At 40.8% G+C, this 24,852-nt stretch overlaps 2 protein-coding genes across 3 annotated transcripts in view; one reads left to right on the top strand and one right to left on the bottom strand.

The window, feature by feature from the left end:
• Nucleotides 1-2,704: 2,704 nt before the first annotated feature.
• Nucleotides 2,705-24,808, bottom strand: DARS2 (aspartyl-tRNA synthetase 2, mitochondrial). Of its 2 annotated transcripts, XM_006767013.2 has the most exons (17): nt 24,136-24,808; nt 23,420-23,519; nt 20,111-20,177; nt 18,274-18,375; nt 17,744-17,839; nt 15,473-15,596; nt 14,715-14,761; nt 12,958-13,064; nt 11,516-11,585; nt 10,431-10,610; nt 9,244-9,351; nt 7,799-7,861; nt 6,604-6,756; nt 4,902-5,120; nt 4,639-4,749; nt 3,967-4,042; nt 2,870-3,295 (listed from the first exon to the last, which is right to left on the bottom strand). In XM_006767013.2, the coding sequence occupies exons 1-17, from the start codon at nt 24,257-24,259 to the stop codon at nt 3,081-3,083; spliced, it is 1,962 nt and encodes a 653-aa protein (XP_006767076.1). In that variant the 5' UTR covers nt 24,260-24,808; the 3' UTR covers nt 2,870-3,080. The 2 variants fall into 2 exon arrangements, with proteins under 2 accessions (XP_015421547.1, XP_006767076.1); XM_015566061.1 differs by lacking the exons at nt 20,111-20,177; nt 24,136-24,808 and having other exon boundaries at nt 2,705-3,295.
• The window catches only part of CENPL (centromere protein L), a 35,796-nt gene continuing 21,832 nt past the window's right edge, over nt 10,889-24,852 (top strand). The window contains exons 1-2 of the mRNA XM_006767014.2: nt 10,889-10,980; nt 14,334-14,389. Of these exons, the coding sequence (XP_006767077.2) occupies nt 10,974-10,980; nt 14,334-14,389 (63 nt within the window). The 5' untranslated portion in view covers nt 10,889-10,973. The remainder of the gene's footprint in view (nt 10,981-14,333; nt 14,390-24,852) is intronic.

The following is a 24,852-nucleotide window of genomic DNA, read 5'->3' as shown; positions in this document are numbered from 1 at the left end:
CAGTCAAGGGCATGTACCTTGGTTGTGGGCACATACCCAGTAGGGAGTGTGCAGGAGGCAGCTGATCGATGTTTCTCTCTCATAAATGTTTCTAACTCTCTATCTCTCTCTGTAAAAAATCAATAAAATATATTAAAAAAAAAAACAAAAAAAAACCATAAGAACTGAAATGCATAAGTATGTCATGATATATATTTATATGTTGTATATGAGGCCCTTGACAATGAGAAATGCAAAAACACTTAACTCAAATTGCCCTCAATCATCAAATTTGCCCCCCTGTGGGATGTGTGCCCCACTTTGGGAACACCTGCTCTAGGAAAACCATGATTTTCTCATTTTCATGCCCCCTCAGCTCAGCCCAGAGGTCCGCATGTATTAGTTACTCATTTAATTTAAATTTTATCCGACATGTTTACTGAATATCTACTATAACCAAGTAGTGTTTTAGGTGCTGGGAATAGGTAATTGGAGAGACAACATGAAAATAAAATTTGCCCTCTTGGAGTTTCCATTCTAGTGTGGCAAACTAAAATGTGATTAATGCGACAGGGAAAAAGCAGGGAAAGGGGCAGAGGGTGCTGGTGGGGAACAGGCTCATCCTTTTGAGTATGGTTGTCCAGGAAATCTTCACTGAGGAGTACTTAAGCAGAAGGATTAGGGAGTGAACAGAGCAGATAACATCTGGAAGAGAGTTGCTCAGGTCAGCTAGGGCAAAGGCCTGCGCTGGGCTCATGCCTGGAACAGGAAAAGCAAGGATGCCAGTGAGTGGAGCAGAGTGTGGTCAGGTAGTAAGAGGCTCTCAGGGCTTTGGTGCGCATATAAAGACTGGCTTTCCTCTGAGATAGGAAACCACCGAAGGGTTTTGAGCAGGAGTGGCATCATCTGACCTTCCCCAACAGTTTACCTTGTTTATAAAATTTGCAACATAGAATAAATCTAAATTGCGTAGGAGGTTGGGGATTGGATTTGAAATAAATTTGGCTTCCAATTTACAATTAGTTTGGTTTGCAAAGTCCTGGTTGTGTTGTTTCCAAACTTAATATTTCCTTAATTTTTGAGAAAATGTTTAAAATGTCACTTCAATGATTAAGATCTAAAGTAGTGACATTTCTTTGAATTTTGGATAAACATTTTTTTTCTTCTGAGAGGCAGAACTAAAGAAAGCTGAGTGATGCCCCAGTGACTAGGTCTCTGAGATGCCAATTCAGGACTTTTTGATGTCTGGGACCTGGGGCTTTTGGTATTTGTAGCCCAGAAAACATCCTCAGATTTGGGGTGTTTTCTGAAACTCCAGCATAGAGACAATATTTTGGTTAGAATGAAGCTCTAAACAGTGACTAGTGACTTTATTATATTAAAAATTAGGTAACATGCATGTGGGATAAGTAGATGTGAAATTGCATTTTCCTACCCAATAAAGGGCATCTCAAGAAGTTCTCTCCACTGAGAAAGGGCAGGCAGAGTTGGACACCCTTTCTTACCATGAGAGCCCTGCCAACAAGGATTTTCTGGCGGCAGGGCCCACAGATGAGGAGAGACTGGGTTAAGGACAAACTTCAGGGGAACAGCTTTCTGCAGTTGGGAAGAGCATATATGTTCTTCCCAGCTCACTGAGCAGCCGAAATGAGACCTGGAATAGGTCATAGTATTGCATTGCTTAGAACACTTGAGAAAAACAGACAGGGATATAGGCTGTCTCTTAGTGCCTGACCACACTCTGCTCCACTCACTGGCATCCTTGCTTTTCCTGGATATATAATTTGTGTTCATACGTTATAAACCAAAAGAATGCCAAGGCAAAAGTGAGGATAATGTCAAAAAGAACAATTTTATTCAGGCCTCCCTTGTTCCCATTTTTATAATGATTAATCGTAAGCTTTTAAAAAAACTAAATCTTTATTATTGAAAATATTACATATGTTCCCCTTTGACCCCAATCACACAATATAAGAAAATCACAGTGAGCCTCAGTATTCACTCTTACACACTTTTTTTTCACTCTTACACATTTGAGGTTGGTCTAAGGTAAATGTTTTTAGTACAATTGAAAAGGTATTCAGGGATTACTTAAAAAAATAGAAGTATAATCAATACTGATGAATAAACACTTTTTCTTTTACTACAGGTAATCAGTTTTGTTTAATCTTAAATTATAAAATCCACAGCTGTATCTGTTTGTTTATAGATGGGTGGACAGTCATACATTTGTGTCATGCATTATAATTTTCCAAAGCATTTTCACTCACATTATCTTCTGCGTACGCGATCTCTGATTCTGGCGAGAAGAGCCGTATGAGGCAGCCAGACAAATTCTGTTTGCATTTCACACAGCAGGAGGGAGATTAAGCAAGGCCTATGTAACTTGCTCAAAGTGAAGCAATGACTGGGATTTTGTGAGTTTCATTTCAGTGATATTCGGCATTTATCATGTTGCTTTTCACTATATTATGATGATTGTCCAGCTTAATTCACAGGATTTTCTTTTTTTTTTTTTTTTTCAATAAATTTTATTGATTTTTTACAGAGAGGAAGGGAGAGAGATAGAGAGTTAGAAACATCGATCAGCTGCCTCCTGCACATCTCCCACCGGGGATGTGCCCACAACCCAGGTACATGCCCTTGACCGGAATCGAACCTAGGACCCTTCAGTCCGCAGGCCGACGCTCTATCCACTGAGCCAAACCGGCCTCGGCCACAGGATTTTCTTGACGAAGCTGGTTAAACGGACTCCACCAACAACTCACCAGTCTAAAGGGTCAAATATTTTCTCACAATTCACACATGATCTGATTACTTATGTCCCAAGTGAACAACCTACTCTCTGGGTACGGGAAAACATGATCAGAAGATGCTTAGCCATTACATTATTCTAACAAAGAGCCATCTTTCACACCTTTCCAAGTGAAAAGAAACTTCAAAAAAGTCCCAAACAAAAACCCTAAGTATGCATGTTATCAGGTCCAGGTTGAGTACTGTTCTTCATTGTGGTAAAGAATGTTGGCTGGAGTCCTTTCACCTAAAGATGGGTCAGATCTTTGGCAGAACTCTAGAGGGAGCAGAGGATGAAACCCAAAAGCTCAGCTTTCTGGATGGTGCGGAAGATTCAACGAGTTCTTTTCTGTTTCTGCGTCTGTTGGCCAGGAGACCTGAATATGATAGGGCTTCAGGTCCTCGGGAGGGATAAAATCTGGGGCATCGCTCATGAGGTCCTGTCCCCGGAAGGACTTTGGGAAGGCTATGACGTCTCTGATGCTTGGCGCTCCCGTGACAAGGCACATCAGTCTGTCTAACCCTGTGAGTAAAACAGTTCACAGATGAGAATGTAACCTGCGGGTGGGAGTGGCTTCGTTTTTCTACAAAGGTTACAGAGAACCTTTACATAAGAACCTTTACCAAGCTGCACCCAGTGAGGTTACTTTTATCTCACTTTAGAAAAATGCTCAGGACTGAAAAATAGTTACATCGACTGGGATGCATAGTGACAGCAGGTAATACCCTTAGCAAGGGCTTACTAAAGGCTAAACAAAATTAGGTGCTGTGTAGGAGTCTCTAAGAACACAGGCGGTCCCTGTGGTTGAGGGTCCACAATCTAGTGAACTTTCCACACTCTTCCTTGATAAAAGAAGCAAGGTGAGCATCCTCGTCCATCAGAAGGGCCCTTGCACATTCCTACTCACACAAGCTGGGGCTAGGCAGCAGGGCTTCCAGGCGCCTACCAAGGTGTCTGAGCCCCCAGGAATTTGAGCTAAGACCATAGAGTTCCATTCTATTAATCTTTCAAATGCAAATGATGAGTTAAGTTTTAGCTTTATAACGGTAAATAAAAACGAAACATGAAATCTGTAGAACCCTTGGGCTCAATCCCTATCTCCTTTATTCCTCCATCCACCACCCCCCTTAAGCTGAGCCCAAATTTCAGCACAGTGAATGAAATTGGGCTTGTAAAAAGGGCAGACTGTTTACCTAAGGCAATTCCTCCATGAGGGGGCGCCCCGTAATCTAAAGCCTGGAGCAGGTGGGAGAGCAATTTCACATCTTCCTGAAATTCAAAAGATAATTCCATTTAAATACATACTGAGGGTCCACTAAGCGCCACAGTGCATTTAGGTGTGAAAGGGAAAACAAAGGTGAGTTAAAAAAGACCTCAAGAGGTTTAGAGTAGAGCAAGGTGATGTGACAAGTCACAGATATTAAAACATGCAGTGAAATGCCTGGTGCTCAGTAAATGCAGCTATTATACTGATAATGCAAACAGTAAGACCAAGGATATGGCTCCAAAGGTTAGGATGAAAGCAGGGAATTGTCCTGTCAAGGGACTAGGGGGGATATTAGGAAGCAACAGTGTCAAATGCTGCTGGGAGGAAGGAGAGATTAAGGGCAAAGAACGGGCCATTGAATTTGGTGACCAAGAACAGACCACTGGATTTGGGTATTCATTTGGGAATTAAACGTGTCAGTGCCTATGAAGTATTTAAGCAGTGCCTGGCATATAGTAAGCACTGCCAGTTATTACCTACTTTTCAAAGACTTACACTGAAGGTAGAGAGAGAAGCTGCTACTATCCTGTATCTAGTGAATCCTCCATTCATTACAAATTTTAACGGACACAAACAAGGCCAGGTTAGAACATGTTACCTTCAGTAACGTTTCCAGGATGTAGCGCTGGAGTGGTGCATCATGGATTCGGATAGAGCCGCCTCCTACTTCACTGCCGTTTAAAACCAAGTCATAGTGCTGGCTACGGACCTACAAGATGCAGAGTCTCGACATTAGAGAATGTTAACTACTGACTCAAACCGACGGTTTCTGCTGGGGCTTCCAGAACTGGGTCAGACTGAAATCTGAAGTTCTTTGTTTTTTCCCACAGTTCCTTTGATTTGCAAGCACAGATGTGGTACCTTTTCGGGCTCAGTGTGGAGAAGGTGGATATCACTGGGATGGGGAGCCGTGAATGGGTGGTGGGCTGACTCCAGCTCCCCGGGGTTTCCCTCCTTGGGAAGGAAGAGTGGGAAATCCACCACCCAAAGGAAAGAGAACAGAGCTGGGTCACGGAGCAGCACTCCTCTTGCTTCTAGAAGGTCAGCACATTCCAGCCGTAATTTTCCCAGCAAGGAGCACTGCAAACAGAAGGTAGGAACACTGAGGTAACTGCTGGGACAGAGTCGTCAGCAATGACGGATATGGATTCTAAAGCCAGGCCATCCTCTGAGAAAGGATTAGCCAAGTAATAGAAGACACACTCAATGGTCCGAGAAGGACTGTCACCCTCAGTGATTGGGGAAGGGAGAGCACAGGTACCAGCTTGATGGCCCTGAGTCTGATCTGTTTGCTACTAACATCTCTGCATCCTTTGCCACAGTGAAATGGAGATAAAAGTATTTATTCCAGAAGGCTGTGGTGACAACACAGTGAGGTAAGACATGTACAGTGCAAGATCATGGGCACCTACTCCCATGATTTCCTTACTGCCCTGAAGGGTGTGATGAGGATCTGTGGTCCACTAAGCGCCACAGTGCATTTAGGTGTGATGAAGGGTGTGATGAGGATCTGCGGAGTGCCTGGCATGTACTTAATGTTCAACGATGCTTGCTGCTAAGAGAAAGGCAGGGTGGATTAGAGGTTAACTTCAGAGTACACCTTTGGGAACCAGACTGAGAATTAGGAATAAAATCTGGCTCCTCCACATCCCAGCTGTGTGTGTGTGCAAATTTTTAACTTCTCAGCCTCTGTTCTCTTTACAATAGTAACAGTAGCGGTACTTCCTGACCTTTACAGTATAGTTCCGGTATTTGTTTGACTTCTATACCACTTCTGCATATTTTACAACGGCCCATTCAGCTACATCCAGTCTGCTGTGTTTCTGCTGAAGAACAGTGAGTTGGCCAGTGCCTGGCAGCCCTCACCAACTCCCAGCGGCTGCTCCAAGGAAGAGGATCCTGCCATGATCAAGTAGGGCCAGGTGTCTGCCAGCCAGCAGCCCTCCAGCAGTCTGACCTGTCCTCCACATTTTCAGGAATGCATTATGTATAAAAGTTAGTGACTACCAAATTTTCTTAATTTGCAAAACTTTGAACATATTTTTTCATAGTTATACATCGAGTCCCGACAGCTCTCTACCTAAGTGGCTTTCCTAATCAGAACCACAGCCAGCCTGTGAGCAGTGCCCATGGAGGCTAGTGGCCAGGAAGAAACTAGTTTTTAAACAGTGCATTATAAAGTGCTGAAAGACATTTACTCATATATGCTCTAGCCGGTTTGGTTCAGTGGATAGAGCGATGGCCTGCAGACCAAAGGGTCCCGGGTTCGATTCTGGTCAAAGGCATGTGCCTCAGTTGCAGGCTCCTCCTCCCGCTCCTGGTGGGGTGCATGCAGGAGGCAACCAATTGATGTGTTTCTCTCACATTGATATTTAAAAATCAATGGAAAAATATCCTCGGGTGAGGATTAAAAAAAAAAAAGATATTTACTCATATAAAAACTCATGCAGAGCAGCTCCATTTAATAAAATTAACAGTCAATTTCAAATGTTTACTAATTGCACAGGAGAAGAGGGTTCCATTCAACCCCAGCAGCACTGAGCGTGGAGGTAACTTCTCTTACTGCTCTCTTGTGCTCTCCGGCCGTTAGCAGGACCACGTCCTCCTCCTGGTTCTCCATTCGTCTGATCAGGCCCAGTCCTTGCTCCTCCATCACAAGCTTAGCAACCGGAGAATTCCAGTTCCTATTGGCTTTCAGGAACACAGGTAAGACTTCCTGTGATAAAAAGATTAAAATTTTTCAAAAAAGTGGGGTTTTCTTATAGTACAAAGATTTCTTGTTCCCAATAGAAGAAAACTTACATGAGATTATCTCTATTCCCTCCTGAACCCCTTCAAAATGATACTAAAGGAATTTAAAAAGCAATCTCATAATGAAAAACAAAGAGAATGAAGGGTCAGGAGGGATGTCAGTAGATGAGATTTCTGCAAATTTTTGGCAAGTTGCAAGTGAATGGAGCATAAAGTCTTATATTTTAGATCCTTTCTTCAAAGTATCACTGATTTTAATGACTCAAAAAAAACAAGCCCTGGCTGGTTTGGCTCAGTGGATAGAGCGTAAGCCTGGGGACTGAAGGGTCCCAGGTTCGATTCCAGTCGGGCATGTACCTTGGTTGCGGGCGTGTCCCCAGTGGGGGATGTGCAGGAGGCAGCTGATTGATGCTCCTCTCTCATCGATGTTTCTAACTCTCTATCCCTTTCCCTTCCTCTCTGTAAAAAATCAATAAAATATATATATATAAAAAAAAACCCCCAAAACCACATGACTATGTTTAAAGTCATTGATTCCAAAATGGCCGAGGCAGTTTCCACTTTTTGTGAGAGTTAAAAATGCCCATTTCCACTCCTGCTCCTCCCGTTTTAGCTCTACCATTAACCAAGCCCAGAAGACAGGTGTCTATCAAAGTTGTATTCAGAATTTTTAAAAAGGGTACAGGAGGAACAATAAATTCAGGCTTTCCTTCAGGCCCGCCACCCTTTCATTTACATCTTGGGCACATGGGGCTCTATTTATTTTCCTAACCAGATTAAAGTACTGTTGTTTATTTTAAAAAGCTATGGTTGAACTTCCATTCTGATTAACGGTGAGTTCAACTAAGAGGTAAGGTTAAGTTTAAAAATAAAAAGGAAAAGTAGAAGAATGATCTGAAATAACAAGATCCTCAAAACTAACATTGGTGAAAGAGCTCAAGCAATTATTAGTTAAAAATATTGAATCCCTAAAAGACAGGAAAAAACCTGCTCTAATTAATCCTTACCTGATCAAAATGGTCAGCTGCAATTTTCCTAATGGATTCAATGTCTTTCCTTTTTAAGTATTTCTGATGAAAGAAAATCAAAGTAAACTCAACAGTATGACACTTAGCTTCATAAACATGTTTATGATAGCAAAGGGAATACAAATATATTTTGTGTCTTTCCATCACAAGAGTAGGATTAAATACAAATTTAATTTCTGCTGTCAAATAACGAAAACTTAAAGCTTGTTATAGGGCTTATTTTTTTCCAAACACTGTATGCAAGTCTCACTGGGAATAGCTGTGCATGTATTCCAGGTAATATGCAGGATAAATGTTCCAAATTAATTTTTACATTCTGAATTGTGAAAGAAAATATAACTTTCAGGTCAATATGAAGATTCATAATTTAATTATTTCAGATCTCTTAAAATTCTTTATATCTTACTTTTTGTAAATTATCTCAATGTCTTTCTAAGTAAGACAATGTCATCATAACTAATATTCATGGGCCACTTAAATAGGTATGGGAGATACACAGAGGAGGAGTCAGGGTTCATGACCCACCAGGTCTGATCAGCTACTTGGGAAAGAATGGACATCCTCAAATTGGGGTAAATAATGACAACAATATATGTTGTACAGAGCTCATCTGAGTACATTCATTCTGTCTGGACTAGGGTATGGACACCACATTACTTTCCACTGGACAGATGAAGTAATTAAGAGACTGCATTCTTATCCCCAGGTTGAATATACTTAATATGCTTATATATCCGAATGAGTAGTCTTTCAAAATAGTAATCTTATTCAAGACCCAACATGCAAGGGTTATGCTGGGTTAAGCTGAGAGCCTCTGGACAAACCGAGGCTGGAGACAGAATATGAATACGATGTTATGCTCATCACTAGTGGAAATGACCCCAAATGAAGCAAGTGTACTTTACAGCAATGTTTAAAAGGGGAAAAAAATAAAAAAGCTCTAGATCTTGAGTATAAAGTCATATTCATCAGGTTTTATTGTTCTCCATATTTTTAGGGACACTTTTAGACTTTACATAAAGATATGTAAGTATTGCCGAAACCGGTTTGGCTCAGTGGATAGAGCGTCGGCCTGCGGACTGGGGGTCCCAGGTTCGATTCCGGTCAAGGGCATGTACCAGGGTTGCGGGCACATCCCCAGTGGGACATGCGCGGGAGGCGGCTGATCGATGTTTCTCTCTCATCGATGTTTCTGACTCTCTGTCTCTCTTCCTTCCTCTCTGTAAAAAATCAATAAAATATATTAAAAAAAAAAGATATGTAAGTATTCATTTTTTTAAAAAACAATTTTTGAGTTTATTTGAATAGATTATATTCCCATTTAAAGAGGACTGTCCTTTCTAAAGTTTAGACATGCCCATGTCGAATATATTTACTCCCCATAAACAGGTTCTAGAGAACACACAGAATTGTGCCTCACTTACTGCTCCTTCAGGGATGCGTATGGCTTTGACAGTTCCTTGGGGTTTACTAAGTGCATCTTGAAGAAATCCAACCTCTGTGCTTCTGAACACATCACTGATGTCTACAATCTGGAAAGTGGGTTAAAAAAAGGGTAACTAAAACATTTATAAACAAGTTTTTAAAGAAAATAGAGCTGTTAACATCTACAAAGTGCATTCATGTAGAGTGATAGTCATGGATGGGCTGGGCACTATGGCTGTGCTAATGTACTCTTCAATAGTATTAATTCATCTCATCCGTAAAACAAAAGTATAAGGGAGGCACTCTTATTATCCCCATTTAATAAATGCAAAAACCAAAGCACAGAGAAGGCAAAAACTTGCCCAAGATGACACAGCTAGTAGTGGCAGAAGCACAACTGAAGCAGTCTGACTTAAGAACCACTATTCCATATTCCGAAACAAGAAACAAGGAGTGTTTGTTTTGGAATATTTAAATTTTTGTTTTTTGGCATCAGCTGTGAGTAGGCAGTTAGGACTTTGTGTAGCAAATGTTTTTCAATCTAAGAACTGAGCACTGCCTATTTGTAGACGAGGCAGGACTCAATTTCTGAGGGACCTGAACTGAGAACAGATGCGGTAATGTCACCAGCATCACACAGACAAAGGGCTGTTGCTCTCTAAGAGCAAATAATGAGAGGCTTGCCAACGGAAACTGCACCACGTACATCCTCCCCTGACCCTTATAGTTAAATATGTATTGACCTTAATAATTTGAAAAAATTTTCCATAGGTTTGAGCTCTTTTAATACCACAGAAAAGGGATAAATATCTCTTAATGGCCTTCCAAGTGCCATTTTAGTTGGCTTAAGAAAAATTAAAGAGGAAAGAACAGGGTTTTTTTGTTTTTCCTTTCAAGTTATCATTTGTGTCCATATAATTGATAATTTATCAATAATATAAACTTTATAGCAAGAATCTTGCTGTCTGAAAATTGGTTTTGGAACATAGTAGATAAAGGTATTGCGATGCTAACAGACTATTATCCTCTCTTGCTGTAGCTCCAAAACAACACAGGTAACAAGCTAAGGCAACAACAGAAAATATGATACAACAGTGTGTGCAACTGGTTGTAAATTTCAGAGTGGTTCAAAAGACTGCAGGACTATTGGGGGCAGAGATCTGGGAAACTGAAGCATCGAAAGTACCTTCATCCCAAAGCGAGTGTCGGGTTTATCAGTTCCATAGCTGGCCAAAGCCTCAGCAAAAGTCATAGAAGGAAAAGGCACCCCTACATGCCCTTTGTCACTGGGCCAGGAATACTGCAGCAAACCCTCAATTAGACTCCGGATCCCGGTCTGGTCTACAAAAGACATCTCTATGTCAATCTGAAACCAAATAACACATGGAAACTAACTGGAACAGCCATAATATCACTATGTACATATTCATATATTTCTCTGTTTTAAGTTACTACAGGATTCTGGACATAAGTGCTTAATACATGGAGGGAATTAATATTATTGTACATCTGTGTGTTTAATTTTTTTTTTAAATTTCAGAGAAGGAGGGAGAAAGAGATAGAAACATCAATGATGAGAGAATCAATTCGCTGCCTCCTGCATGCCCCTACTGGGGATAGAGTCCGCAACCCAGGCATGTGCCCTGACCAGGAATTGAACTGTGATCTCCTGGTTCATAGGTCGACGCTCAACCACTGAGCTACACTAGCAGGGCTGTACATCTGTTTTATGTCAGGTACTGTGCGAATGCTTACATACATCATCCCCTTGGTTAGTTCCTATAACTACCCATGCCTCATGCAGCTAAGTCACTTGCCCGTGTATGTACAGCTAGTAAGTAGTAAAGCTATACTTGATCCCAGGCTGTTCACCTTCAAAACTTATGATTTTTGTGCTTCATCACAGATTCATATGCTACCAAACAGAAACCAAATCATAGCAGCTCATGAGTGCCCAGAGTAGGCAGAGTAAAAATCAACATACAGAACTTTAGTCCTTAATGTACAAGAGGTTTTTTAAGAACTTTATCATGACTATGAAAATGCTATGGGATCTTTGGCATCCCTTAGTTGGTGGCCAAAATCCTTATAAAAATGACATATGAAATATGTCAAAAGTTAAATAATGAATGCCTCCACTGTAGGCCAGTTTCACTAAATATCTGATGGATAAGATGTAATGAGAAGTCTATCTGACTACTGTCCTGGTCTGGAGACACTGGGCTGCAGTGAGGCTGCATGAGTAAGAGACAAGTGAATATAGCTTTGTACCTGCGTAAACTCAGGCTGTCTGTCTGGCCTTGAGCCTTCATCTCGATAACATCTGGCAACCTGAAAATATCTACAATAGAAAAATAGCATGAATTGAGTCATGATTCTAATAAGACACACATTTCCCCCAAAATTCATGGCTGTGTAGGCTATGAGATAAATTAATTATAGTACCTAAAGGGCATATAAGAAATTTAAAAATTTATTATGACGCCCTAATCCAGTGGTCAGCAAACTGCGGCTCGCGAGCCACATGCGGCTCTTTGGCCCCTTGAGTGTGGCTCTTTTTGCGAGCCGCAGTTTGCCAACCACTGTCCTAATCTAATCAGGTACATACACAGCTGACCCAGAATTCAACTATTCTATATATTGCTTTAGAAATATACAATGGGACCTTTGGATATTTACATATGAGACTGGCATGCAAGGCAGTTCATGCTTCTTCACACAGACTCTTGTGCCTTGGCCAAATTGAACTACTTGTTGCTCCATGAATACACTTGAGCTTTCCTGTGCTATGCCATTCAACTTTCAACTCAATCTGCTAAAATGAACTCTGTCCCAGGAGACCCAGCTCACATATACGTCCCAAACAATATAATTTCAAACCTCTTAACATCTACCCTGCAACTCTCAATGCACTCCTTTTTTGTTTATCTCAGTTGGTTTTATTTATTATCCTATTCTGTCTAACTAGATTCATTAATTCCTTGAGAGCAAAAGCTATTCTGTTTTGAATCCCCTGCCACGTTTACTAGCTTATAGCTCTGCACACAGTGGCCACCCAATAAATCTTTACTAAAGAATGACTACATATTTTTAGAGTGTTCTGCATATATTTCCCAAATGCTCATACATTTTCTAACCTTCTTTTAAGAGTTCAGGTAGCCCTAGCTGGTTTGGCTCAGTAGATAAGAGTGTTGGTCCGTGGATTTAAGGGTCCCCAGGTTTGATTTCCGGTCAAGGGTAAATGCCCAGATTGCAGGCTTGATGCCCAGTAGGGGGCGTGCAGAAGGCAGCCTATCAATGATTCTCATTATTTTTTAATTTTTTTGTTAATCTCACCAGAGGATATTTTTCCATTGATTTTTTTTTTTTTTTTTTTTTTAGAGATAGTGGAAATGAGGTGAGACAGAGAGAGAGAGAAACATTGGTTGGCTGCCTCCTGCACGCTTCCAGACCAGAGATTGAGCCTGCAACTGAGGTACGTGCCATTGACCAGAATCGAACCCGGGACCCTTAATTCCTCGCTGACACTCTATCCACTGAGCCAAAACGGCTAGGGCCTCTCTCATTATTGATGTTTCTATCTCTCTCTCCCTCTCCCTTCCTCTCTGAAATAAAAAAATATATTAAAAAAAAATGCAGGCAACTTTTTTTCCTTTTCCCTTTCCTGTCCCACTTTTCCTTTCCTGACAACTACTAACATAATGAAAGCTCACCTGTCTAAACCACCAACCATCAGAAGCTGCTTAAACTGTTGTGGACTCTGAGGGAGAGAATAGAACTTTCCAGGTTCCCTGGACGGTATCACAAACTCTTTTGCACCCTTTTAATGAGAGAGGGGTGGGGAGGGAGAGACAGGAGACATTATTAAAAACAAACAAACCCAAGAACTGGTGGAAGCTGACACTTCAGCTCATCAATGAACTAAATGATGCAATGAGCAAAGTCCTCAAATGACAAATCATTTCTTGTTCACCTTTTAGTCCCCTAAAGGCTTGCACACAGTAGGCTTTAAATGTTCGGATATAGTAGGTATTAAATGTATGCTTGTTGAAATGAATTCTCAATTCCTATTCACATAATTCCTACCTGCTTTTTAAAATTAAACTACAGTTTTATAAGTCCAGATATTGTATAAATAGATTGAACATCAAGGTTTAGAAATGTCAGTTCTTAATGAACAAGGGATTTATAGTTAGGGAACCAATTCATTATTGATCTGCATCTATAAAACTCAAAACTCAAATAGAATACAAAGATTTTTATCTCAAAATATTGACCCATACTATTTTTTCAACTCCCTTTTCTTTTAAGGAAAAATATAGTTTAACTAAAGGACCTAAAGCAGTGATGGCGAACCTTTTGAACCCGGCATGTAAGCATTTTGAAAAACCCTAACTTAACTCTGGTGCCGTGTCACATATAGAAATTTTTTGATATTTGCAACCATACTAAAACAAAGACTTATATTTTTGATATTTATTTTATATATTTAAATGCCATTTAACAAAGAAAAATCAACCAAAAAAATGTTTCTGTGTCACCTCTGACACGCGTGTCTCCCAGATTAGTTCATCTACCTCACATTTGTTGCACGCAACTCTTTTTGTAAAAAAATTAAATTTATTGGGGTGACGTTGGTCAATAAAAATTATAGGTTTCAGGTGTATAATTCTCTATAATACATCGTTTGTATATTGCACTGTGTGTACACAAGTCAAGTCTCCTTTCATCACCATTTATCCCCTCTTTACCCTCTCCCACCCTGCTTTTGCACTCAACTCTTCAACATCACTATGAACCGAATGGCTAGAAGATGCTATTTTACTTGTTCCTAAGCTGCTTTTAGCATTTTCCATGTGAAAAGGTTCATCCTGAATTAAAATGCCCGGGAAACCCAATGTAAATCCAAGGATTGGGGAGTGTGTTGGGTCTTGGAAACTGTAGCCTATGAACCCCTCTTAAGTGAATACAATTGAGACCTAGAGAACACAGGGCTACAATGCGTGCTCAGACCTGGTTCAACGAGCTGCTGTACCCAAAGCAGTAGGTGTGACTTCTGCTCAGCCCTAAGTCCTGTTTTCTCTCCTAGACCATGGAGCAGGGATGGCGAAACCCCAACTCCGAGTTCCTAAGGCCCTGCTGCAGGTGAGAAGGGCAAGCTCAGGGTCTTTAAGTGTCCACCTCAGTTGAGGGAAGGATACACACTGGGGTTGGGGTTGGGGGTGCAGCGTGGGCCTTGGCAACAGGATCCACTCACATCCCCAGAGAGAAAATGGAATGTGAGCAGGTGAGATGCAGACGGGGCTTTGCCTGCTAGCACCTCTGCTTCACTGGCAACTTTCTCAGCTCTTAAGAAAATCTGGATAATGTGATTATCTTGAGGCAGTAAAAGAAGTAAAACCAAGTGAATATAAATGCAAAGTGGTCCAGTTTCCTAACTAATAGCACATTACAGTAGGTTCATACGTACTCCTGGAGTCCTCTTAAACAATGTTGGTGTTTCTACATCCACAAACCCTAAAAAGAGAGAGACATTTGAATTTAATAGATACAATTTGTCAAATATGATGTTTATGGTATAGTACAATAATCTGAGGCTACCCTTAATTAGGAATTTTGACTGAAAAAGTTACCACGCCCACTGAAGCTGGTTTCTATAAACCCAAGAAGAAAGCTGAACATTTTCATGAAATCCTATTCTGTTCATAAAGTTGATACTTTTGTAAGGAAATAATTCGTACTTGTCTATGAACTGTTTTGTTTTTTTAAATATTCTGCTAGCATAGCAAAAATAACATAAAATACATAAATATAGTAGGAAAAGATCCCAGGACTAATTAAAGAGTCAAATTTAATTCCCATGACATTTCTGAGCTCACAACAAATGCTACTTAAGCATGACAAAGAATTTAAAAAACTTACAGGTGTAACAACCAAAGGGCTGTCTGACCTTCAGTAGTAATGGGAAATACTTAAGGTAACATGCACTATCACCTTTAAAAGGCTGCATCTGTGATCCAGTAGGGAGCGAAATTATGCTCTAAATTACTAAATTATGCTTTAGGACAAAACACCTGGAAATTAAACTTCAAAAACTGCTTTATACATTAAGTGAATTCCAGACCTCTGGCAACATCAGACCCAATGATGCTAAGGCGAGGATACAGTAAAACTGCTGAACAGAAGAGATGCTAAAAGGCTCCAAGAACATGCAGGCATCTCCCTTACCATGTAGATTACAGAGATATTCCCGCATTTTCATGACCATCTGGGACCTCAGCCGCAGGTTATACTGCATTTGGGAACTGCGCAAGTCTAAGTAGCGATACTGCAAACGAAGAGCCTCTGTTTTCTAAACAAATTAAAAGATTTTTATGTTTAAATATTTTTTCAAATATTAACAAGATACTAACTTTAGATACAGAGTGTGAAATTTCAAAAACTTTATCTTTAGCTCCCACCATTTGGATATACACCGCCACCCTTGATTCCTACCACTTCTAAGTTTGTTACTGGCACAGAGCTTACATTTTTTATTCATGACTAGAGGCCTGGTGCATGAAATTCATGCACAGGTCCCTAGGCCTGGGTTAGCGATCAGGGCCGATCTGTGGGGCGACTGGCAGGGTGACCAGGGAGCCCCCGCTGACACCTCTCTTGGCCGGCCTGGGGCCTGCGGGCTGGGGGCAGCTCCTGCATTGAGCATCTGCCCCCTGGTGGTCAGCGCTCATCATAGCGACCAGTTGTTCCTCCGGTCATTCCGCCATTGGGTCGGCTTGCATATTAGGCTTTTATTATATAGGATTATTAATGTGACCCTTCACTGACTGAAATTTGCCTATCATACTAAACATTTATCCATTCAGTTAAACCTGTAATTGAGTCTTCAAAGATCTTTTTATAATATACACTAGAGTAAAAAACAACTACAACTTTATCACCTGAATGGGACTGAGAGTGTAAGAAATGCAAAGAACAGCAGAGGGACTTTCGCTTACTTTCTAGGCTGTAAATCTCTGTGCTGACAACTTTTTATTTTAAAAAAGGGCCTTTAAAGCCCTTTTCTTGGTGTAGCTTATTTCCTTGATACTAGAAACACAAGAACTGTCACTTATCTTTCTGAAAGATTAACTGGGTATTTCTCCCCACCTCCCCACAAGGCCAACTCTGTAATTACACTGCCTTTTCTAATTAAAAGATTAAGTATTGGGAACTTAAAATGGAAGACTAAGAGGCCTTGCAATTAATTTAAAAATCCCTGTATTGACCAGTTTACACACTCAGACTATGCAGGTCTACAACTATATATAATTGTGACATAGCTGAGATTTATCTGGGGGTGCATACGCAGTGCTGTCTAGCTTCATCAACCCCTCAAACTGGTAAAGAACATCCTGAATTACAGTAATACTTATATGCTTGGGAAATCAAGCCAACACTTTTTCACTGTTAGAGTTTTAAACTTAATAGATGCAAGATCTCCTATGCTATTTGGCCATGTCCAAGCTAGACATAAATTTCCTTTCAAAATGTAAACAAGCAGCAAAAAGACATGAACACAATAACACCCGAAGTAAGAGAAGAGAGAGAGAGAAACATCGATGTCAGACACATCAATTGGTTGCCTCCTACACATGCCCCAACTGGGGCCAAGGATTGAACCTGCAACCCAGGTATGTACCCTTGATCGGGAATCAAACCAGAGACCCTTTGTGCCCCAGTGGACACTACCCACTGAACCACACTGGCCAGGGCAATAATAACACAAGTCTTAAAGACAGAATCATGTTTCAAGCTGTCTGATAAGCAGTCCACCTGTTTAGGAACTCCAGCAGCTTAATGAATTGTCATTATTTAAGAAGGGTTCATCAAGAAATTATGGAACTAACAATTCATGATACATCTATAACAACATGCTTAATGCCATGGAAGTTAAAGTTTTTCTTAAAACTTGAAAACATTTTATTGGTCATCAACATTCTCTAGATACTCTATCCTATATAATAAGAGAGGAATATGCTAATTAGCTGTTACACCTTGAGGCGTAACGACCAAGTGCTTCACGACCTGTCGAGTAAGACTCCCTCCACGTTCTGCATGGAGTAGGGTTTGGTGTCTGAAAGAGGAGCACTATTATTATCTAAATTAACTGAGTGGTTCCTGGATTAACTGGGTGCTGCACAGCCCTGACCTTTGCCAGGACTTTCAATGACTACTAGCTTTTGGGGCGTGTCTGTCTAAACTCAGCTAGTGAAGACAATAAATGGACTCCGGCAATGACGAGGTCACAGATCAGCAGGAGGGTGGGCCAGCGAGGTACAAGCAGGCTTCGGAGAGCTATAGGAGGGGGCAGGGCAGCAAGCTATGAGGGGGGAGAGGGGAGGGGAATTACAGGAGGGCGGGGCAGCAGGTGGAGAGCTACAGAAGGGCAGCAGCAACCTACTGGCGCATGGATTCATGTGCAGGGCTACTAGTTTTATTAATAACAGAGGATGGCACCTTCATAAAGTCCTTAATTTCAAAGGGCAGCTTCTTGCACGGATTCAGAAGTTCAGCCGTTTTAACCTTGATTTCAATGTCACCTGTTGGCATTTTCTTAAAGAGAGAGAGAAGAGACCTATTTAAAAATTTACTCATCAGGATATGTAAACAGTGAACATTTGTAAAATACATTATTTACTTATGTATGTAAAGTACACAGGTGCTTAGTGTGTAGTCTAAATGTCTATACATGCCCTAGCTGGTGTGGCCCAGTGGACAGAGTGTCATAAATGTCTATACATGATTTTGACATTCTTATGCATACCTGTGGCTGATATGATCATTAACAAATATCTTAACATGCATATTTATATCAGTGTGTGTATTTATAGTGAAGATTTTGAAATCTGCAGGTTCATTCATAGAACTTACAGAGCTTTAGTGCCTGATGTCCAATAGGTGCTCAGCCTCTGTTACCTGAATGTGTAGACAGACAGTGCAAGTGTATACGGTGAAATTTACACAGATACAGTGTCTAAACTACTAACTGGGTTCTCTTGTCCTGGAGGCCGGGAAACCACTGTCCCAGACACTTGCACCACAGATTCCATGGGGGCGTCACATAAAATCTTCTTCACGGAAGCAGCGGACTACAGAAAAAGAGGGGGAAACAGTTCCAAGAAACACATGAATTTAAAGGAACCTGTGCTAACTCTAGTCTATGGTTTAGAAAAATGATAATACTCAGAGCTTAATTGCTGTAAATACTGGGGCTGCCCTTAATGACTTTATTAAAGAACTTGGTAAACTGCCTGACAATTTTGACTCCAGTTAATACAGCAAGTCAAACTCTTAACTAAGAGTGTAACAATGTTTTTCTTAAAGGGAAATAAGGAAAGAAATGATTAATGCAAACAAAAATCCCACATACATACTTGAAAGGCAACTATTTCCAGAGTTAGTCTTCAGGTCAGTTAAGTCCCACAGCAATAATGGAGTCTAAAGGTCAGCTATGGCCCTAACCGGTTTGGCTCAGTGGATAGAGCATCAGCCTGCGGACTCAAGGGTCCCAGGTTCGATTCCGGTCAAGGACATGTACCTTGGTTGCGGGCACATCCCCAGTAGGGAGTGTGCAGGAGGCAGCTGATCGATGTTTCTAACTTTCCATCCCTCTCCCTTCCTCTCTGTAAAAAATCAATAAAATATATTTAAAAAAATAAATAAATAAAGGTCAGCTATGCTCATTTCTAGGTCCTGAGATAATTCATTGCTTTTATTTCAAACACTAAAAGCTGAGTAAATAAATTTTTTCTTAGGCATACAAGCATTACAATAGAAACCAATGTTGCCCAACAACTATGATGAGAGAGCTTTATTTCATCTAATCGTAATAATTATTTTTAGCAAGTAGTACCTTCACAAGGCTCAAACTTCAAAGGAAACGAACAGATATACTGTGAAGTCTCCCTCCTATCCTTGCCCTTTAGTTTCTCTTCCCAGACACTCACGGATCCTTCCAGGGACACATCATGAAATACACACATGCACACCTCCTTTTTAATACAGATGATAGCACTCCTGTTTTGTTTCCTCTATCAACATACCTTTCTTTTTCCATATTAGTTCATAAAGAGCTACTTTAACCTTTTTACTATGGCTCTCAGGATGTGCATTTTTTATGTCACTGTCTTATTGGGGGAACAACTAGGTTTTTCCCAATTGTTTTGTTTCTATTAAAAATAATCCCGCAATGAAAAAACCTTATATTTATGTCAGTTTGCATTTGTGTAAGTCTAGGTGTAAGATGCTTCTAAGATAACTGACTAGAAGTGGAAGGGATGGTTGAAAGGATAGATGCACTTCTAGTTTTGATGTTGCCAAATTGCCCTCTATGGAACTAGTGCCATTTGGACTCCCTCCATGAATGTAGGAACACTTGTTTTCCCAAGCAGTGTGTTGTCAATCCGTGTGTCGAAAATAACAATTCTGTGTAGTTATCTCTCTACCTATGAGTGAGGTCGGGCATATTTCATACATCTAAAAGACATTTATATTTCCTTTTTCTTTTCTGTAAATTTTATGTTCATGTCCTAGGTTCATATTTCTGCTGGGTCACTGTTTTTGTTTTTAATTTGATCTATAGTAACCTTTTAGATATTAGCAAAATTAGCCCCTGTATTTGATGTGCTCATTAACAAATGTCTTATATTTATATAGGTGTATGTTTGTGATGAACATTTTCCCCCAGTTTGTCATTTGTCTCAATGTTGTTTGTATTTTTTTTAACTTTTTATTAACTTTTGAATTTCAAACCTCAAACGTATTTAGTTACCCTGACCACAGCATCAAAGAGGTTTTCAGTAACAGTAGGAAACCTTCCATTACCTCATCCTGAGGAATGAGAACTTGAACAAGCCCCTGGAAATCTCTTAACACCAGGAAGATGTTTTGCCTGATTAATGAAGAAAATGAACATGTTAGGATAAAATCTTTAAGCCCAAAATTTAAGCAGGCAAAGCAAACTAAACAAAAAAAAGATCCATATAATTTCTCACATTTATTATAATAAATAATATGTGTTTTTATTAACTACTAGTGTCCTGGTGCACGGATTCATGCACATTGAAAGGAAATTAATTACAAGAAATATTTTGATATTTTAATATCAATATTTGCGTCTTACTAATGAAAAGAAAATAGGATTCTACCGAGTCTCCTATCTACCTACTCCAGGACTTCTTGAGGATAAATGAGATGAGGCAAGGGAAAAAGCTTCACAAACATTTGGTTAAACTATAAAATGTTTGCACCTGGCTATAAAGCAAGTTGGGTTCCTGGGCTGAAGAAACTCCAAGGAAGCTAGTCACTAAGGAGAGGAAGCTGGGCGTTGCTATGTGATGTTATTACCCCGCGCCCACAGTGACCGTTTCTGGGCTGGGCTGGGCTGTGGGCTGCATTTTGTGCCATGGGGTCTTGGCAGTGTTGGCTGTGATTTGGTGTTGCTCCAGGGTGGTGGTGGAGCCCGTGTCCCACTTGGGGAAAGCTGAGCGTTGGTTTGTCGGCGCCAGGTCTGTGGTGCTGTTCATTTTTAAATGGCCAGTGCACATCATAGCTACTGATAGGATGGACAGACACTTAGCCTTTTATATATATAGATAGTCATGAAACTTTCTATGTAGCTTTTTTTTTTTTAATCCTCACCTAGGGATATGTTTATTGATTTTAGAGAAAGGAAGGGAGAGAGAGAGAGAAAAAAAAAAACATCGAGAGAGAAACATTGATGAGTTGCCTCTGGAATGCACCCTGACTGGGGATCAAACCTGAAACCTCAGATATATATAGATATTCAGCTAACTAATGTTATCCAGATGGCTTATTAATGAAAAGATTTAAAATATGTTTTAACTTTCATTGACCTTTTGGTATATGGAATGACACTCCAACCAACCGAGCCAGGGCTCTATGTAGCTTATTAATGAAAAAAAAACCCAAACAACTTCTTTTTGTTTTCAATTTTTATTGGCTATACTAGAGGCCTGGTGCACAAATTCATGCACGGGTGGGGTCCCTCAGCCTGACTGGTGATTAGGGCCAATTGGGGCTGGCTGGCCAGGGGGAGGGACCACAGGAGGTTGGCTGTGGGAGCTCACTGACCACCAGGTGGTAGCTCCTGTATGCTCAAAAGGTTCGCCATCACTGGCTTAGGTCTTTACAAGAAAATTTTATTAAATTTGAAAACTTTCCACATATTAAAATCCAAGAGAATATTTTAGGATACTAAAAACATCTGATTGGACATTTCTGAAGTACAACAATATAAAGCCTTTTCCTAAAAAAAAGATACAATCTAAAATTTTCTAGAGGAGGTCCAACTACTAATTTAATATCTCTGTAAACCATCAAAAGGTCCCCAAACCCCAACATTTTTAGCATTCAATCTACATTTTTCATATTGTCTTTACTACCAACAAGAGGTTCAGAAAGCCCCCTCTGATTTTTAAAATATATATATATTGATTTCAGAGAGGAAGGGAGAGGGAGAGATAGAAACATCAAGGATAAGAGAGAATCATTGATCTGCTGCTTCCTGCATGCCCCATGGGATCAAGCCCGCAACCCCAGCATGTGCCCTGACTGGGAATTAAACCATGACCTTCTGGTTCATAGGTCGATGCTCAATCAGTGAGCTATGCTGGCTGGGCACCTCCTCTAATTTTGAGAAGATAAAATCAACAAATTTCTGGGTCAAATGTCCATCCATTTGGGACATATTCTTTAGAGAGGTCACACTATCTATATATTTGGAACTCTTCAATGTGAATTACTGTATTATTCAGAAATGTTCTAGAATACAACAACAAAAGGGCTCTAATCTTAAAGAATCATGTTCTCTACCTAAATTTAGAATAAAATAAGCTTGTTCATGCTCTTGGAGCTTACTAGCTGGCCTATTCCCAATTACTAGTCCTTGGGAGTTTTAAACTAAAAAGTTAAATTCCGTGGCTGAAAGTCTTTTTTTTTTAATTTTTTAAATTTTTATTACAAAGGGTATCACATATGTGTCCAATTTTTCCCCCCCACCCTAGACAGTCCCCTAGCCTCCCCTATCCCCCAGTGTCTTATGTCCATGGCTGAAAGTCTTTTTAAAAGAAAGTGTTTATTAGGCCATTGCTACCAAAAAAAAAAAAAAAAAAAAAAACACAAAAAACCCCCAAAAACAAAAACCACAACAACACAAAAAAAGACTGGTCTTGGGGCATGGAGCAGCATGGTTAGATAGAAAAAAAAACAGTAGGTCCGTTATCCCCGAATTTTGCAAGTGTTTTTATACCTGAAACAGGGAGAAAGGTGTGACGCCTTAAATAAATGAGGCATGGGGCCCGCTGGCCTCACGTCTGACATGCTTGGAGCCGTTCTGAAAGAACGAACATTAGCTACAGACAAAGGGAATAGGTGAAGGTGAAGCAGGGCGACTATGGGCTGGGCACAGCAGCAGAGTCTGTAAAGCCCAGTTGTGAACAAGAAGCAGAGGCTGCTGGGGTTTGACAGGCCTGGCTCTTCACTCTTTTTATACAATCTCAGAAATAGCCACCTGAACGTTAATTAGAATTCCAACATACACTAAGGCCGTGGTCGGCAAACTGCAGCTCGCGAGCCACATGCGGCTCTTTGGCCCCTTGAGTGTGGCTCTTCCTAAGCCTTAGGAATACCCTAATGAAGTTAATACCAATGTACCTACCTATGTAGTTTAAGTTTAAAAAATTTGGCTCTCAAAAGAAATTTCAGTCGTTGTCCTGTTGATATTTGGCTCTGTTGGCTAATGAGTTTGCCGACCACTGCACTAAGGAGTGTGAGCAGTCTTTTGTTGGTTTTGCACTATAGCTGTTAATCAACTTAACCCCTTTATCTCTTCCTTCACCCTCTGACCTGCAGTAATTTAATTTAGGACATCTCAGAATTTTCTTGTCAGGAGACTTCAACTCTTGTAAGCCAAGGGGCATTTCTGTTCATTGGTGGATCACACTTCCTTATTATACCCTTCAACATGCTAGTGGTACTTACTTAGAGTAACACTATTTGGGCCTTTCAAAACAAAATGGCAAACGTAACGAATTTTGAGAATCTTGTAGGAGTTGCAAAGCTTTTACTCTTCTGACAACACTATGCATTCTTACACCGTCTGCGTCAATTTACCTTCGGTACTGAATCCATCCACACAAGGTGACTTCTTGGCCTAAGTGCGAAGCACGCAACTCTCCACACGTGTTGGTCCGGGCAACAAAGCTACTGAGTTCTAAAGAAAAAAGAAAAGAGCAAGATTAAAAATCTATTTCCAAACTGCTCAAAAATAAAGACTTCAAGTCGCATCATCTTAGGTATTTCATGTCCATGGATAAAATTTATAAAGTAAATCTAAGTTCGTAATTTGATTCAATTACTATTAAATCTTTAATGTCAAAGGTAAATGTGTCAAAAGCCAACTAAATAACTGTCTTAAATTTTTGCCTTATGTTAGGAAATCAAAATTTTTTTCATCACCAAGCATTTGCATTGACCGGTCCTAAAATTACCCTATTCTTAATAGCTCAGCACAGATCCTTCCCATACCCAATAGGACCTTAGGAATCACGGAAGTTGGATGGTGCAGTGACTAACTTTAGTGTGAAAGTGGAACAGTCACCATGTACACTTAAAAATTTTGAGATTTAGTAACATTAACTGAAAGCCTATCTATGTGGCTCATTTTCCGGTCTTTTTAAACTCCAGGAAAACAAACACTATAGTATAAGAAAGGAAGAGGGTGAATGATCTGCTTTTACATTTTGACCATCCATCCAGTTAAGACTAGCGGGGAATGGAGAAGAGGAGAAAGTGCGGTCCGGAGGCCACGAGCTCCTCACGGCTTTCACCTGGAACGCTCTGTCGTGAGCTCAGCTGCAGACTTCTGGATAGAGACCGCCCGACCAGCTGCACGATCCTTCCGGTGGGTGTGGCCAAACCCCTATTTAGCCCAGGTAACCAACGGGAGAACATGTTGAAGCCGCTGGAGGGCGAAACGCTCACGGATCCCACACTGCCGGTGCTGGACGGTGGTCAACGATCATTTTTGGAAATACACGCGAATCCCTTAAAATGCTAGGAGTTCCCACGTTCTGCTCCAGTATTTAAGCCCTTCTCCGATGATCATTCAAGTACACGTGTCTGGACACAGGATCGATTTACAAGGTCTTTGGGGTCCTTGGGGAGTGTGTAGAAGAAAGGCTTTTCTCCCCTTCTCCATGCATCAGTTTCCACTTCTGCTAACAAACACACCTGCGGCCAGATGTGCAAGGACGCGTCCTCACAGCAGCGCAAGAGGGAACCTCACGCCCAGGGAGAGACTGAAGGGGCCGGTCATCAAGCGCACGCCCTTCCTTTCCTTCCGCGCTTCCCCAAAGGCAGAACCGGGAAACAGGGAGAACCCAGCCTCGCGTTCCAATTCTGGCGCCGACCTCGGATATTCAAAAGGAGGAAGAGGGCAAATCCAAACGGTTGTGAGGGTCCGATTCTCCCGGCACGCGGCAGGGTGAGCCAAGCACTCCTCGAAGCGCTCGCGAGCGCCCAAGACTACGGTGAAGTCGATCAAC

Source organism: Myotis davidii, unplaced genomic scaffold (assembly GCF_000327345.1).
Source record: "Myotis davidii unplaced genomic scaffold, ASM32734v1 scaffold580, whole genome shotgun sequence".
Classification (NCBI taxonomy): domain Eukaryota; kingdom Metazoa; phylum Chordata; class Mammalia; order Chiroptera; family Vespertilionidae; genus Myotis; species Myotis davidii.
This window is presented reverse-complemented; position numbering and strand designations above follow the sequence as displayed.

Excerpts from the sequence above, each read along its gene's own strand:
- DARS2 (XM_006767013.2), bottom strand. The coding sequence starts at position 24,259 with ATGTTCTCCCGTTGGTTACCTGGGCTAAATAGGGGTTTGGCCACACCC. Across the intron at positions 23,520-24,135 it reads CTCACGACAGAGCGTTCCAG|AACTCAGTAGCTTTGTTGCC; the intron begins GTGAAAGCCGTG and ends TTTTTTCTTTAG. Across the intron at positions 17,840-18,273 it reads CTCCAGGACAAGAGAACCCA|AAAATGCCAACAGGTGACAT; the intron begins GTTAGTAGTTTA and ends TCTCTCTTTAAG.